The sequence below is a fragment of the Anomalospiza imberbis genome, chromosome 5, assembly GCF_031753505.1.
Source record: "Anomalospiza imberbis isolate Cuckoo-Finch-1a 21T00152 chromosome 5, ASM3175350v1, whole genome shotgun sequence".
Taxonomy (NCBI): Eukaryota; Metazoa; Chordata; class Aves; order Passeriformes; family Viduidae; genus Anomalospiza; species Anomalospiza imberbis.
This window is the reverse complement of record NC_089685.1, coordinates 38,734,333-38,748,092: the sequence shown is the minus strand read 5'-3', so window position 1 is coordinate 38,748,092 and position 13,760 is coordinate 38,734,333. Positions and strand designations below refer to the sequence as shown.

Below are 13,760 nucleotides of genomic sequence, written 5' to 3'. Positions count from 1 at the left end.
ACTGTTCACACAAGTAAATGTTCATCAGCCCATACAAGGGAATAAACATTCTTACCCACAGTCTGCAGAGGGGATTTATATAACTCTCTGCCCCCGTAATGAAATGGAAATATCAACTGCACATGGCTGCATTATTTTATGGGCAACATTAATAGCAACAGAATAATAACCTTGCCAAACCCCAGAAGTCTCATATTTATTTATACTCACAAATGTCAAATGTTGGGGTGTTTTTCAAGGAAACAGAAAATAAAGAACTACAGTGATAAAATTAGGGACTGAATAATATTGCTGGCTTTAAACAGCATGGAAGACACTTCACTGGAAAGCATTCCCAGAATCCAGTACCCAGCCCACAGGTATTGTGTGCCCTTAGTGCGGTTGCTACAGCAGAAGTGACTTTGTTGTCCGTCTTCTAGAATGAAATTACTGAAATCCAAGAAACAAATGAAAAAGACAAACAGCCTGAACCTGAAAACAGTTTTCAAGGGAATTTATTAACTCTACCTCCAGCTTCTGCAACAAGAACTTGTATCTTCTTGATAGGGCCATGATCATCACTGTAATAACATATTGGCATTCTGATTGTAATTGTTGTAGCTGTGACGAGTAATGCTCCATTGGTATCATAAACTGGTGCTGGTTTCTTTTTGGGCCTTGGCGGTTCTGTTTTTAAGAAAAGATATACCACAGAGCTCTATTTTACAATATTTTCACTGCAGCTCCAGGCACACAGCAGAGTTAAGCAAAAAAAATCTCCAGCATATTTTCAGGGACTACTTAATGTTCTACTTACTGTCTAAAGCCTCTAAAAACTATATTCTGATAAACGTCTACGTATATAATTTTCAATTAAAAGAAAAAACAATAAAAAGAGTGAGTTTTAATTTTTCAATTAATATCAATCAATTACTTAGTTTATTTTGACAACTGTGATACTGCAAACATAGCTATTCTATGTCATATTCTAAGCTGTTTGCTGATGGTGACTAAAATATTGAACTTGATATGATTATTTCAGTGAGTCTGCATGTGCTTGACAGTATGATTCTGATACAAATAGCAAATGATCAGCAAAACTGAACATTACAATTCAAGGGGATCAATTATACATTACTGTTCCTGCATTACGTGGCCCCCAAAATAATAGGTCAAGGCACACAGCTGTACAATCACAGGTGGAACAGCAACTTCTTCAGAATTTATAGAGATTTCAGATACAGTGTACTTTATGGGACATACCTTTGATATCCATGGTTATTTTCAATTGAATTTTTGGCCCTGCACCAGCACCATTAATTGCATACACCTGAAAAAAAACAAACATTTGCTTTAATGAGTATTGTAATAGTTTCATATTGGCCAATTCTGGATATATCCATAGCAACAATAAATGCCGAAACACTCCTTTTGTTATTCACACTAGGTTAGAACTTACTTTACATTGCTTTGAAATCCTAGGTGTGGTAAAACTTAATTGCTTATAATGTAGCTCTTAAAAGAGAAGTAAGCAAGTTCACTTAAAGAATGATCTTTCCTCCTCACATGTCCCAGTCTCTGACTATTTGAAAGCACTTCATGCACATAGTTCTAGCAAGCTCCCCTTGCAGAACTGGACCTTTCATGTCCAGTGAGCAATGCCAGTATTGGAATTAAGAGAGAATTTTAGCCTTGTGCTTGTGACTATGTGTCACAAATTGCTTTGCTAAGTTCATGAACTGGTCATCCAGTCTAGTGGTGCATCCCGCTCCCACTCATTTTATCCTGTTCATTGCTCCCCTTGTTCCTCAGACTTGCCTGTCTTTGCACCTCAGCTAACATCCTTGGCATGACAATCTCATATTCAGCCAAAATTTCAAACTAATCTCACACTTTTTTCAAGGAAAAGGAAATACTCCCTGCCCCCCAAATGTATCAGTTCTTACGCTGACATTATAGGTATGTCCTCCTTTTAGTCCTTCTATCATGGCAGTGACTGACTGATCTTTTTTTTCAATGACACTAAGGTTGTGGATCTGGATGGCAGCAGGGTCATCTTCATTGTAAACCACAGCTTGATACACTTGAATATTTCCATTTGGTTCAGATGGTGGCACAAATGTTACTTGGAATTTTGTTACTTCATCTGGTATCTTCTGAAAAGTTATGTTGTTAGGTGGGTCTTCAGGCACTGAAATAAATATTTCAATGACCCACTTAATCAGTTTACTACTATTATTATTAGAATAAAACATGAAAAACTAAAATTATATTTTTTGTATATAAGTATTATTTCATTGATATTTTCTGCATTTTATTAAAAATTCTCAAATACTTATTGCATATGCAAATATTCATAAACACAATAAAAAGTCAAATATCTACTGAAATCCTTTTCTTAATGATGGCACTGAATGCTACAAACTTTTAAAATAATGGTTAGATAACACTCAGTAGTCGCTACTCAGAAAATTTTTTTCTGATTATCTATTTGAAAAGCCTGAAAGCATCATTATACCTTGAAATACATCTGGGGTAGACAAATTCTTGCACAAATTGACAAGCAAGAAGCAAGAGTCAGTGAGTATTCCTCTGTGAATACAGCAGAGTATTCCTCTGTTAACAGCAAATTCCCTTCCAACATATAAACAAGCCACTGTGCTCCTAAGAGTCTCTGCTTATCACAACTAAATCTTCAGGAAAATTTTTCCACTAACTGATGCGCAGACACAATCATGCATTTTTCCTGGAGGCAGTATCTTGCCAAATGCTGATTCCAGTAGCTCATTCTTAAGACAGCAAAGGTATAAATCATTTTCCCAATGTCCCTATCTGAAAGAAAAGGCTGTAACATTCTTTCTAGGCAGCTAAATATTTATTGCTCTACCTGAGCAGACAAGTATGTGGTGTGACCTCTAAACAGTGAAATCAAGCAATGGAAGGTAAACACATTCCCTCAGCCAAGGATTTAGATGCAGTTGTCCTATTTCCCAGGTTTTTTTATACCAGCCAACAAATACTGAGGCTTCTCTGGAGTAAGTCTATGTCAACTGATCCTAACAAAGCCATATGCTAAGCTGTACAAACCAGATGAAATGAGATGGAAAAAAACCCTGTTCCTCTCTAAAGTTACGGCACTTCCTAATGTATCACATATTTATATAAAGAAAAGGGCTACCAGAAAGGGTATCACAGGATGCTATCTGTCTCAGAATAGACCCAGTTACCACATAGCCACATCTTTTTCCATAGCAAAAGAGCATATCTTCCAGGGATAGAAATAGGTCATTAAATCCTTAGAATTTATCTTATTTAAAGCATAGTAGATACACACACACACACACACACGTATGTGTGTGTGTGTGTGTGTGTGTACATGTGTGTGTACATACCATATCATATCAATAGGGACCTAGGATTTTCATACACCAAAGGAAAAATAAATAATAAATAAAGTCACTGTGTAGTATATTTAAATCTGACATTACCTTGAGTATGTAAGTAAAAAGTTGTTCTGCAGCAGATCCACTACAGATAAGGTTATTATGCTTTATTCACAGGTGATAATTAGTTTGAATGAAACAGAACTTTAATACCACTTAAGAAAATATTTCTAGTGTTTTGCTTGTCTAAACAACAGGAAACAATTCAAAACCAGCAAAGAGAGTAGACAGAGCATAACCATGATGTATGTACGTAAAGTTAGGACTAAATCTTCCCTGTGTACATATTTATCTTTTTGTACTATTTATAGTTTTCTAAGCAAATGCAAATCCTGTCTACTTTTCTTTAACATCTCATCTCTCTTTTATTTCACTGACTAACTTAACAGCATCATCTACTTTTGTCACCTTAATATCTAGCTCATTCTCCAGATAGTTTAGAATCTGTGGAACAGCTAATTCAAGCAGAATTTCCTATGGGCATTCACTAGCAACTTCCTTCCACAGAGAATACACAGATAATGTCCTCAAGTCTGCACAGATACCACTTATAAATGGTAGGATTCACTTAATTTTTTATGTTTAAATTTTGCACCAAAACCATGGATGTTGTATGAAGTTTTCAGCAGTCTCTTAACAGGTACCTCCACAAAGGAGTCATCCCTGCCTAAGACAGGTATCTCATATATATGTGCTAATGTATAGAAAGAACCTCTCTCTTCATTGGCCATTCCACATATCCAAATTTTACATGGAGCAAGGTAGGATCCCAACGTAACTAGAGGTAAATCCTAATATTTATAACCATCCCTTTATTGTTGTGTGACACCTTTTTAAATATTAAAGAAAAAATATTGTGAGGACAAATCTGTATTAAAAGCCCACCTTGTGTTCAAAGTACTCATGTATTTTTCAAATTAAAGAAAAACTGTGAATTTTGATCTGTATAAAGTAGAAAAACATTACAAACCTGCCTCAAAAGTGGAGACAATTACAGGGGAACTAGCCTTGCCTTCTAGGAGTGCAGCATTAACATCCCCCGTAAAGGCAATGATCACTACAGAATACCTCGTAAATGCTTTCAAGTCAGAAATTTCTAAGACTTTATCTTCCTCATCTGTCTTCAAAAACAGAGCTTTATAGTTGTCATTATCCACCTGTAAAAACCAGCAAAGTAAAAAGAAAGTTGTTACAAGGCTTGAAACAGCAAAACCAGGAAATATTTATTTGAACATCTTATTTATGCTTTATTCTTCCACTTTCCTAACTAGTTATATAGAAGGGTTCACAAGAAGTCTCTGGATACCAAGTGTACAAAGCTGTGCTGGGGAATACACTCCCATCTAACCCATGTGTTGCCTTTCTGGCACTTCATGTAGTTTGTGGTTAAGGGAATGGGCTCTTTGGTTGGTGCTGTCTCACACCAAGCAATCATGAACCAATTTGGAGACACTGGGCCTGGGCAATTATAGTGACCTGAAACAGGCATCAAACTGGGGAAAGATCCGGGAGATGAGCAGCTATATAGCAGAGATTGTTTGGAACACAATTAGAAATTTGGGCAGTAATACATAATGTTGATACAACAGCAGAAAGTGCAATTCTTCTTTGGATATATTAATAGAAGCTGTTTTTTATGAGAGAGTTGGGAAGGATTAATTCTCCCACTAGAAAGCCTGGAAAGCTTTAAGGTTCAATCTAAAAATGGGATTATAGGAGACCTAGTAATTACTTTAAAATACAAAAAAGGATGTAAATAAATTGACGATAACCCACTGTTTACAGTGTTCACAATACACATAGAATATTGATATAGACATATTTATATACACATTGAATATTTATATAAACATAGAAATTTTACTTACACAAAACCCAACTAGAATTAAAAATTACACAATCTGCACTGATATACCTTGACTATTAATTTAGTAATAAGCTAAAATAATATACTGAGGGCTGCTGAGCAATTTTCAGCACTAGATATTATATGAAAAAGATAATGAATAATTTTTAAGGAATACTTTAGGTACATTTGTTTCTGTGTTAGAACAGGCTACAGATTGGATTACATTGTGGATACCTCTCATCTTTACATCTCAAAAAAAGAAAAATCTCCAGTGTTGGACTTTATTTCCAATTAATCACTTCTAATGGTAGTTTCAAAAACAAGAAAAAGGAAAAAATGTGTGCTTTTCTAGTGTTTCATCAAGTATAATTTACAAAATTGTATTTATGTATATTACCACTGCTTCAGTTAATAATGTTTTTATTATTCTTTCTTATGTGTGTAATTTGAAAAGAGAATTAGGTAGCTGTACAGTAGTTTTCCCACTGAACAAAATCTGTATTAAATGCAGCTGATAAAACATTAGAATAGCTCAACCATACAATTTATTTGACAGATTGGCATTTATCCCTACTGAGAATTAACCTGAACTAAACTTTCTGATGAATTACACAGACATTCATTTCCTGGGATGGCCATCAAGAGCTGAAACATTTTCTTCTTTCTGACTATCAAAAATCTGGCATATAAATATTTATCCAACAGCTAAAGTACAATCACAGCACTACATCATTAAATGTATTTCTATTTTCCATGAAGTTTAATGGTTAAGTTCCATTTTCCTTATCCATTTCCAGGAATATTTTATTCAGAAGTACTTATTCAGAATTATAGTACGGCAAACTAAAATATGACTTGGAGGAAAAATAACGGAGCAGTTTTTAGCTTCTCTGATCCTTAAAGCTGCAAGGCACATTCTAGTAATTTAAGCAGAATCCTAATACATTCAGTTATGAATACTAATTATTAACTTTTAGTATATAACAGAGGAGAAACCTGAATTATTCTGTTCTATGATGCTATTTTTATAAATATTTAAAGATACTCAGTTGAGAATAAAAATGAGTAAAATTATACATACTGGAAGTTTGTGGAATTTGGAGTCTTCATAAAACTTTCCCGCGGGGACAATAAAATATATACTAAAAATTTCATTGAAAAATATTAGGACAGCTTTACTGGTCTTAAAGAAGGAATAGGTTTGTCTACTAAAATTTTCCAGTACTGGCACCTGTAGTTACTGGTCATTAGACAGACAACATCTAATTACAGGGAATCCATAAACATAAAGCTGGTTATCTGAAACATACTTGGAAGAAAACCCCAAAAAACTCTCTCTGTAAAAACAAAACTGGTCCTCCAAACTGAAGATTTAAAACAGTTTTTTAAAGTTCCTTTCAAATGCTGGCAAGTTCACCTGGAGCATTCCATAGATCATCCTCCTTCAGGAGTTTTATTATAACTTGTGTTGTTAAAGTATTTATGATATTGTTAGAGTGTAGTTTGAGATTATATAATTTATAATTTTGGAATTATCAGACAGAGAGGAAATTGTTTCAATGTAAATGGATAAAATATTAAACCCCTCAAAAAAATCAAGCCTTGAAAAATGAATTTTTAAGTTTTATAAAAACCATGAAATGTTTTCCTGCTGATGCACTAAAATGCTGCTTAGTCAAAAATGACAGGAATTTTTCACAAGGAAGATGTCTTCTCTAACTTTATTATAGTGGAAATAAAACTCGCTATGTAGTTTTTAGTGACCTACCCATTGGGCCAAGCAATCACCCTTGTAAGTCCTCCCCTTGTACATCCTTCATCCTGCCATGGAGCTGCAGTAAGCATGTTCAGAACTGAGCTGATTTCTCTCTGCATGTTGTACAATGAACTTAGAGGAAGAGAAAATTACAGGACTACACATTAATCTCTCTTGTAACTTTTCTGAGTAGCTTAAAAATATTTGGGTTTTTTTTACTGATCTCCTTAGATGTTTTGATTGCAGAAATATCTCAGCATTAATATATTATCAGATCTGTAATTCTTATGACAGATTAATAAAAATTAAATATACATGCATAGTCTTACTCACAGAAAACTCAACTTTCTGTTTAAAGGCCTTAAAAAGTTTGAAGTAGACTTTAATTTTTTTTCCTACTAACAGAATGATTCAAAATTTTTGAAACTGTAAACAGCATTTTTTCCTAGGTAGCATCTAGTAAACTACTTTCAATTTTCTCTTACAGCCCTGTTTGTATAATTCCTGGCAGAACATGGATGCTATATTCTACTTCTCATGTGCTTGAACTTAGAAAGATGCCTGTCTTGCCACAGGGTAGGAAATGGGGTTTATTAATGGTGGTTTTAAGGAGTTTGTAAGTGCAGTAGAGAATGAAAAGAGAAAAGCCACTAGAGTTTTTCTCTCATGTCAGCTTTTTTTAGTTATAAAAATCAAGGAGAAAGAAGTGTTATTACTGTGCTACCAAAATACAGCTAATCTGATGGACAGACCACCAAGTGCAAAGTGGGAAATCTAGCTTGACTTTAAAGTTTGCCCTCTGGTGCTGTGTAACTTTGTACAAGTCATTTCCTTTTGCTAGGCTCTCCACTTTGGTTTGTAAAATCACTGCGATGAACCTTTCCTCCTTTTGAAAAAGAAAAAGGCATTATGGTTAAGAAGAGGTCCACTTCCACAAAGCTCAGCTACTGCTTTCCTGTGTACATTTATAGATACACTTTTTTTCCTCCAAGACCTCCTATTAGCACGTTTTTTAATATGAAACAATTAATTTATCTCCCATGAATAAATGTACAACTAATTCTTATGTGGAATTTCTGTGGAAATAGACACAATTATATGGTTTTCAACCCACTTATGTCTGTCCTGCAATTTCTCGTGCTGTGGTATATCCCCAAACATCTGTATAACCACTGAGTAAAACAGGGTTGCCTTACTGAGGTAACATCTATGAGGTAGCTTGTTGGTCCCGTAATGATGGCAGGTTCACTCCAACTGACGTTAACACTGTGAGGAGATGTAGCTAAAACAGTCACATTTTCTGGAGGACCATCTGGAGCTGTAGAAAAAAAAATGTGTATGTGAATCATGGCCAACAAGGTGCACAAGAAATATCCCAGTATAATTTTAATGGCCAGCAGAGATTTGAAAATAAAACTTTGTCACACAATTAAGATTACACACTGCTTAAATATCTATAATTTTTCTCTTTTTTTCGTATGTAAGTCATACCATGTGGTTTAGAAATACATCTTTTATGGTAACAACTACAATTTTTCTAGAGTATAGACTGCCTACAACTTCATCTTAAATTGAGATTATAGGGTTATTTAATTACAAGTTCTTTATAAGTATTTCACATGACATAAGCATAATATATGCAAATAATTATACAAATAGACAAGTATAATATATTTCTTATGTCAAATGAATCATTCAAAGAACAAGAAATTGTGAAAAGACATCAAATTCTGCATGCTAGAAAAAATTTCCAGCAGTATCGGATAGTACAAGTAGAAATAATTTTCTAAATTTCCTTTAGAATTATTCTTAGCATGTTGAGAAAATACAGAAAACCCAAACAAAAAAAGTGGTAAGAATTACAAGAGAGCAAGAATGTTCACATTAAGAAATGAGATTTCCCTAATATTTCCATTTGTTGAGATGATATGTGAATTAACCTAGTTATTTCTTATTAAATAATAGAAAATTAATGAAATCATAATAAAAACTCAAAAATTCTAAGTAAATGGTATTTTTTTTTCATAATAACCTTTTAAATTTCAGGAAAATAAAATTTGGAATAGAATGACAACAGATTTTTAGATAAGCACAGAACTTGGCTCCAGGGCACCTTGTTTTTGGAAGTACTACCAAAAAAAAGATAACTGTGGAAAGTATCACTGAGCATCTTGTTAAAAAACAACAACATATTTGTACATATTTCCAGAACTTGACTTTATGGTGCCTTCTTTTCAATCTATCACAAAAATATCCATACCAGTCAATAGTACATTATAAAAAATTACTAAAGCGATCATACCTGTGCTAAGCAGAAGATGCAGTCTCTTTTCTCAAACAAGATTAACACATGAATATTTAGTTTGCCACTATTAATCATTAGGTAAGAGGGCTAAATGAGGAAAAAAATGGAGGGTATAAAAGGCTACTTAGTTCTTCAGGAAGAACACAGGGTAGGAAAAGGAAAAGAACATGGAAAGAAGTATGTAACTGTTGCAGTTATGTGTGAAAGATTAATGAGGAAAATAATAAAATTTTGCACAATGGAGGTGAAAATATGGCGCCATCATTGCAGAATAAAACACAAATATTTGGGATTAGGTAAGGTGCTAAAATGAGTTTAGGGTGTTGGATACAGGAATTAGATTCCTGTGCTGGGATTAGCAGGAATATGCAAGACTTTATAGGCAGGATCAAATTCAACCATTGAAAGCAGTCCCCAAAAATACTGAAGAGCATGGAACAACTGAATGGAGAATGTAATTGAATGAACTGTGAGTGCACATGAGGGGTTTTAAAAGAGGAGAGTGCTTAGAGAAGGCTGGCTGTCAAATGGGGAGCTACAACAGATAAAACAAAATGAAAAGGCAAGCATTGTCCCTGAAAATTAGAATAAGCACAAATTTTATTTTTCAGGTAATGCATGTCAGTCTTGTTACTAAACAGTCTTTCAGTGTAAACAATGATTCCAGTATGTCCCTGAAAATTAGAATAAGCACAAATTTTATTTTTCAGGTAATGCATGTCAGTCTTGTTACTAAACAGTCTTTCAGTGTAAACAATGATTCCAGTAACTGTGGCAATGATATTTACTAGCTTTATTGCAAAAGGAAATTTCTGAAAAACAGCATAAAATTATATATATATAGCTTCTCGGGCCTTAGTTTTCAAACCAACCAAGTTTCCAAAGAAGATTTTCCTTTGCTTTTTATAGAATTAATGGACTCTGCATGTATGGATTAGATGGTGTGAAATAATTTTAAAGCATAATCTCATCTACAAATTATACAGTCTGCAGTTACTTATATGGTTAATTTCTATATGCAGTTTATACTTGATGTATTTGTAGATATTTGCAAGAAAATTCTGATTGAGTATGCTATATTTAAGGTACTTATCTAAAGTATGTCTAAATATTAATACGTGGTTTATTTTCATTATGCAAAGTAAAATATCAGACAAAAACCAAATAATACTGAAATATAGGAATATTTTCTGAAATTACATGTATAACTGGGGAGAAAACCACAAAATGAAAGCTATCTGACATGTCTTGTGTCTTAAAAGACATCTTTTTTAAAACTGTGTTTGATTCAGTGGATAACTGCTGCATTCTGATTTAGGTCTGTTTGTGAAATGAATCTGGTCAATATGAAGCCATGATGTCACTACCCCCTTTCTCTTATAAATCACAGTAATTTACTCTGGAGAAATGACCTAGTCTTATTCTCTCATTCCCCCATAATCCAATCACTTCCTCTCATAAGCACTTTTCTCCTGGTTTTCACAATAATGCATTTTCTGTAACTAATAACCATCATTTCCTGATTATCATGCTTCTATCCTTGCACAGGAATGTGGGTCTTATGGAGGTCAGGGTCATCTTTCCCATCCATCTGTGTCCTGATGCTAAGGCAGCAGTTAAGTGTGTTAGTTTGAAGATAAGTCTGGATAGTCCATCATTTAGCATAATCTTCAAAAATAAGACTGAATACTCCAGTTTTCTAACAGAAATTCATGCTTACCAGTATATATATATATATATAAATGTGTGCTTCAGTTATTTTATTTCTAATCACCTAGGTTATTTTTATGTAATTTTAAACAGTTATATCTTATATTAGCCCATAATTATTTTCAGATGTTTACTTTTGAGGAAATGTAACAAACAAAGAAAAACAAGTTCTCCCAGGCAAAGCTTTCCAGAAGAAAGAACACATAACAAGATGTGAAATCTCATTACTTTTCATCACACAGAAACATTTCTTTAATAGTACCAAGCAACTGGCTATCAGCAGGGATTGGGAAAGAAGGCGCTGAAAAGAGAAGCACAACCCTCTGCCCTGGCCTTCATGGGACTTCTATGTCTGGCTTCTATGCCCTGGCCTTCATGGGACATTCGAACATCTGGGATTTTCCTTTGTACCTCAGTGTATCCTGGCACTGGAGAACTTGGCAGTTTACCAAAAAACAGTGCATTGTGTAACTGTATGAGATCCAAAATGAGGTCAGTGATCTCACTGTCATTCATTTTCCATCTAACACTGACCCTCCACGGCTATTTTTCTCTCAGAAAACCTAAGTTCAGCCAATCTTATTCTCATCATAAATGTAATAGTGAAACTTGGGGTAAGTGTAGGTGTGAGGGAACAAAGTTTCCATAGCTATGGAAAACATTGCTTGCCCTTTCCCTTACTGTGACACAACACTGTGATCTTCTGTGCTGGTAACTATATAAATCTAAGTAACAATGGAAATATTTAATCTTGTAGAATAGATTTGGCTCTAGGGCAATCAATCAGTTAAGTAATAATGGTGCCATCACACTACTTTATGAGACAGGAAGACAATTCCTGTGAGGATAATCTGCAAGACAGAAGGTTGAACAGTTTATCTGTGTGATATGAGAACTGGGCTGTACTAACAATCTATAATATTTTCCCAGAGTAACTCTAGAACCACTCTCAGTACAGAACACTGCCATTATTTTTTGTTTGAAACTTGCAAATGAGTTAATCTTGAAAATAATTCCTATACCCTTACATTTGTCTTCATAATGAACAACTGAAATAAACAGCTAAGATCCTCACCTTATTCACTGGATAGTCAGAATTACTAGGAATTTCTGCTTTAGCACAACAATCAAATCCTCAGAACGTGTCAAAAATATTTAGGATTTCATTTATGTAAATTTTCTGCTCTTGAGGTTTTTCTGTTTATATTCTGGGAAATGAGTCTAACAGTTTTCACCTTATATGCTCCTCCTGAATATGATAATAAATAACCTCCTGAATATAATACTTAAATATTTTCTTTAGGCTTGAAAGAAACACAGATTTCTGAGAACCCAATGAATTATGAAGAAAAAAAAATCCTTTAACTATTATTTCACAACAAAAGTAACTTTACCTTTGGTAGAAACAATGTCCTACAGAGGCACTTGAAAATCAAGTGAAACAGTGCCTATCTTCTGCCTTCAAATGTGCAAACACAACTTCCATTGATTTTATGGGCTAAGTACTCAGGGTATTTTACATAGCAGCTAAGCACTCTTAAGCCCTAACAGACCATGTATATTGGCTATGTATCACCAGGCTAATCCAGAGGATGCTTGGCCCTGTTCACGAGGGAAAGGAGAGGGAGATCAACACCTGTTTTCTGCATACACTTTACATTGCTGCCCAGAGTGCCGAATCTGCTTAGTGCATTCTGGATTTCTCTTTCCTGACAGAGGCCATAACCTTTGCAAAAGAAAGAGCAGAACTGAGGGGATTTTAAACAGCAATTCTAAAAACTAGGCTTTGAAAAGTATGAGGTACCTAGAAACCTGCCCTTGCTTGAGATCAGCCACTGCTCATGGAGGCTCCCAGTACTGCTGAAGCAGGAGCTGCCAGCTGTCTACCCAGATGTATCATATCACCTTCGTCTTTTTTTTACCTCCTCAGCTGATTGCCATTACCGCAGGAAAAAGACCAGTGCCCAGACATGACATTTGGAATAATGCCCATGCTTCCTTGACTCCACAGCAGTGTCTTTTATAGGCAGCTTATCTCCTGATGTGTCACCAGTTTAACTCACAGGATATTCATTGCTGCCTACTTCCATCACCACAGATACAGGTCAGCAGCCCCAGACACTTGGGCTGGAAGAACTGTTGGAACTTTTATACCTTCGACCCCACCACTTTTAAACTATTTAATAGAACACACAGAGGACCTACTGCAAAGAAGGACACTGAATTGGCAGGGAAAGGGCTCATGCAGTCTATTAAGATGTTTATACTTTTAACTACCATCTTCTCAGTGGGACTGGATAGGAAACTAGCTCTCTCTTAAAACAAATCATCACTGTCTGAAGAGGAAATCATAAAAAGTATCCTAACTTTATCCAATTATATATGTTTTCATTATCTGCTTCTCCTTCCAGTTAAAATCCCTAACTGTTTTGAACTCAGCAACAATTTTTTCAAAAGTATTTGCATACATCAGCAGCTGAGTTCTATCAATTTATTAGTAAGAAATCTCCCCAGAGCTGCTGGCTCAAGAGTTGCTCAGGATGTGCAGAACTTCTGTTATCTATTTTCTGCTCCATCTGGGTTTGTTGGGTTTTTTTCTTTAATTTAAAATGTTGCATTGATTTACAGGCAAAGGTTCCCCATGAGTCACTGGACAAAGAAAGTAAGTGCACATGAAAATGACTCTGCAGCTGAGTTGGGAACTTCTCAATTCAAAGG

General features: G+C 34.8%; 1 protein-coding gene across 1 annotated transcript in view; it reads right to left on the bottom strand.

Annotated features, from left to right (window-relative positions):
* Positions 1–13,760, bottom strand: part of PTPRQ (protein tyrosine phosphatase receptor type Q) — a 123,428-nt gene that overhangs the window by 32,812 nt on the left and 76,856 nt on the right. The window contains exons 44-48 of the mRNA XM_068190305.1: positions 8,224–8,345; positions 4,393–4,579; positions 1,926–2,170; positions 1,243–1,309; positions 508–666 (exon numbers count right to left, since the gene is read on the bottom strand). Of these exons, the coding sequence (XP_068046406.1) occupies positions 508–666; positions 1,243–1,309; positions 1,926–2,170; positions 4,393–4,579; positions 8,224–8,345 (780 nt within the window). The remainder of the gene's footprint in view (positions 1–507; positions 667–1,242; positions 1,310–1,925; positions 2,171–4,392; positions 4,580–8,223; positions 8,346–13,760) is intronic.